At 47.8% G+C, this 795-nt stretch overlaps 1 protein-coding gene across 1 annotated transcript in view; it reads right to left on the bottom strand.

Annotated features, from left to right (window-relative positions):
- The window catches only part of SORL1 (sortilin-related receptor, L(DLR class) A repeats containing), a 184301-nt gene that overhangs the window by 151565 nt on the left and 31941 nt on the right, over window positions 1-795 (bottom strand). Inside the window, exon 3 of the mRNA XM_011964986.1 lies at window positions 587-712. Coding sequence (XP_011820376.1) covers window positions 587-712 — 126 coding nt within the window. The remainder of the gene's footprint in view (window positions 1-586; window positions 713-795) is intronic.

The raw sequence follows: 795 nt of genomic DNA, 5'->3' as shown, positions 1-795 counted from the left end.
GCACACGCACACGGGTACCAATGCATGCACACAGGTATCCCCACACGCACATAAGCACACACACAGGTACCCATACGTGCCTAAGCACACACACGCAGGTACCCACATGCGCACAAGTACCTACACGCACACAAGCGCACACACACAGGTACCCACACGCACACAAGCACGCACATGCACACACTCGCATATAAGCACACATAAGCACGCAAGCAGACCCATTGATAGTGTCTTGGAAAACATGAATTAGACTGCAACGTTATTCTGAGTGTGCCTGGGAAACATTTTTGCCATCTGCGAGTCAGGCAAGGTATTATAATAGTTGGCTGATTTTCTGTGGTTTAGCCTGCCATTGTTTGTCTAGAAATCCTGCCTGACCAGTACTTGGCCTGCCTGATTGTGCAAAGACCCACCCTGAGAACAGCAGTCTGTCACAAACGCCCAGGTTAGCACAAAACCTCACTAGCCATCAGTCATGCTGCAAAGATCACAGACAACGCCATCTCCTAGCACCCTCTTAAGTGCGGCAACCTTCCCAAAACCCAGTCCCATGAAGTCGGGACAGGCGGGATGGCCGCTTCCTTACCCGCTTGTTGTCCGCAGGGCTGTGGTAGAACTGGGCAATCACAGCTTCACTCCTATTTCCCACGCCAAAGTTTAACTTCTCTGAAATTTTCTTGAATGATTTTCCATAGTCGTAAGACACGTACACCTGGAATATAGAGACAAGAAGAAGAAAAAGAGTTGGTGAGAAACTAGCAAAAAGAAAGATCTCTCTTTTTTTTTTTTTTTTTT

The sequence above is a fragment of the Mandrillus leucophaeus genome, unplaced genomic scaffold (assembly GCF_000951045.1).
Source record: "Mandrillus leucophaeus isolate KB7577 unplaced genomic scaffold, Mleu.le_1.0 Scaffold71, whole genome shotgun sequence".
Classification (NCBI taxonomy): Eukaryota; Metazoa; Chordata; class Mammalia; order Primates; family Cercopithecidae; genus Mandrillus; species Mandrillus leucophaeus.
The sequence above is the reverse complement of the archived record's forward strand: the minus strand, read 5'-3'. Positions and strand labels throughout refer to the sequence as shown.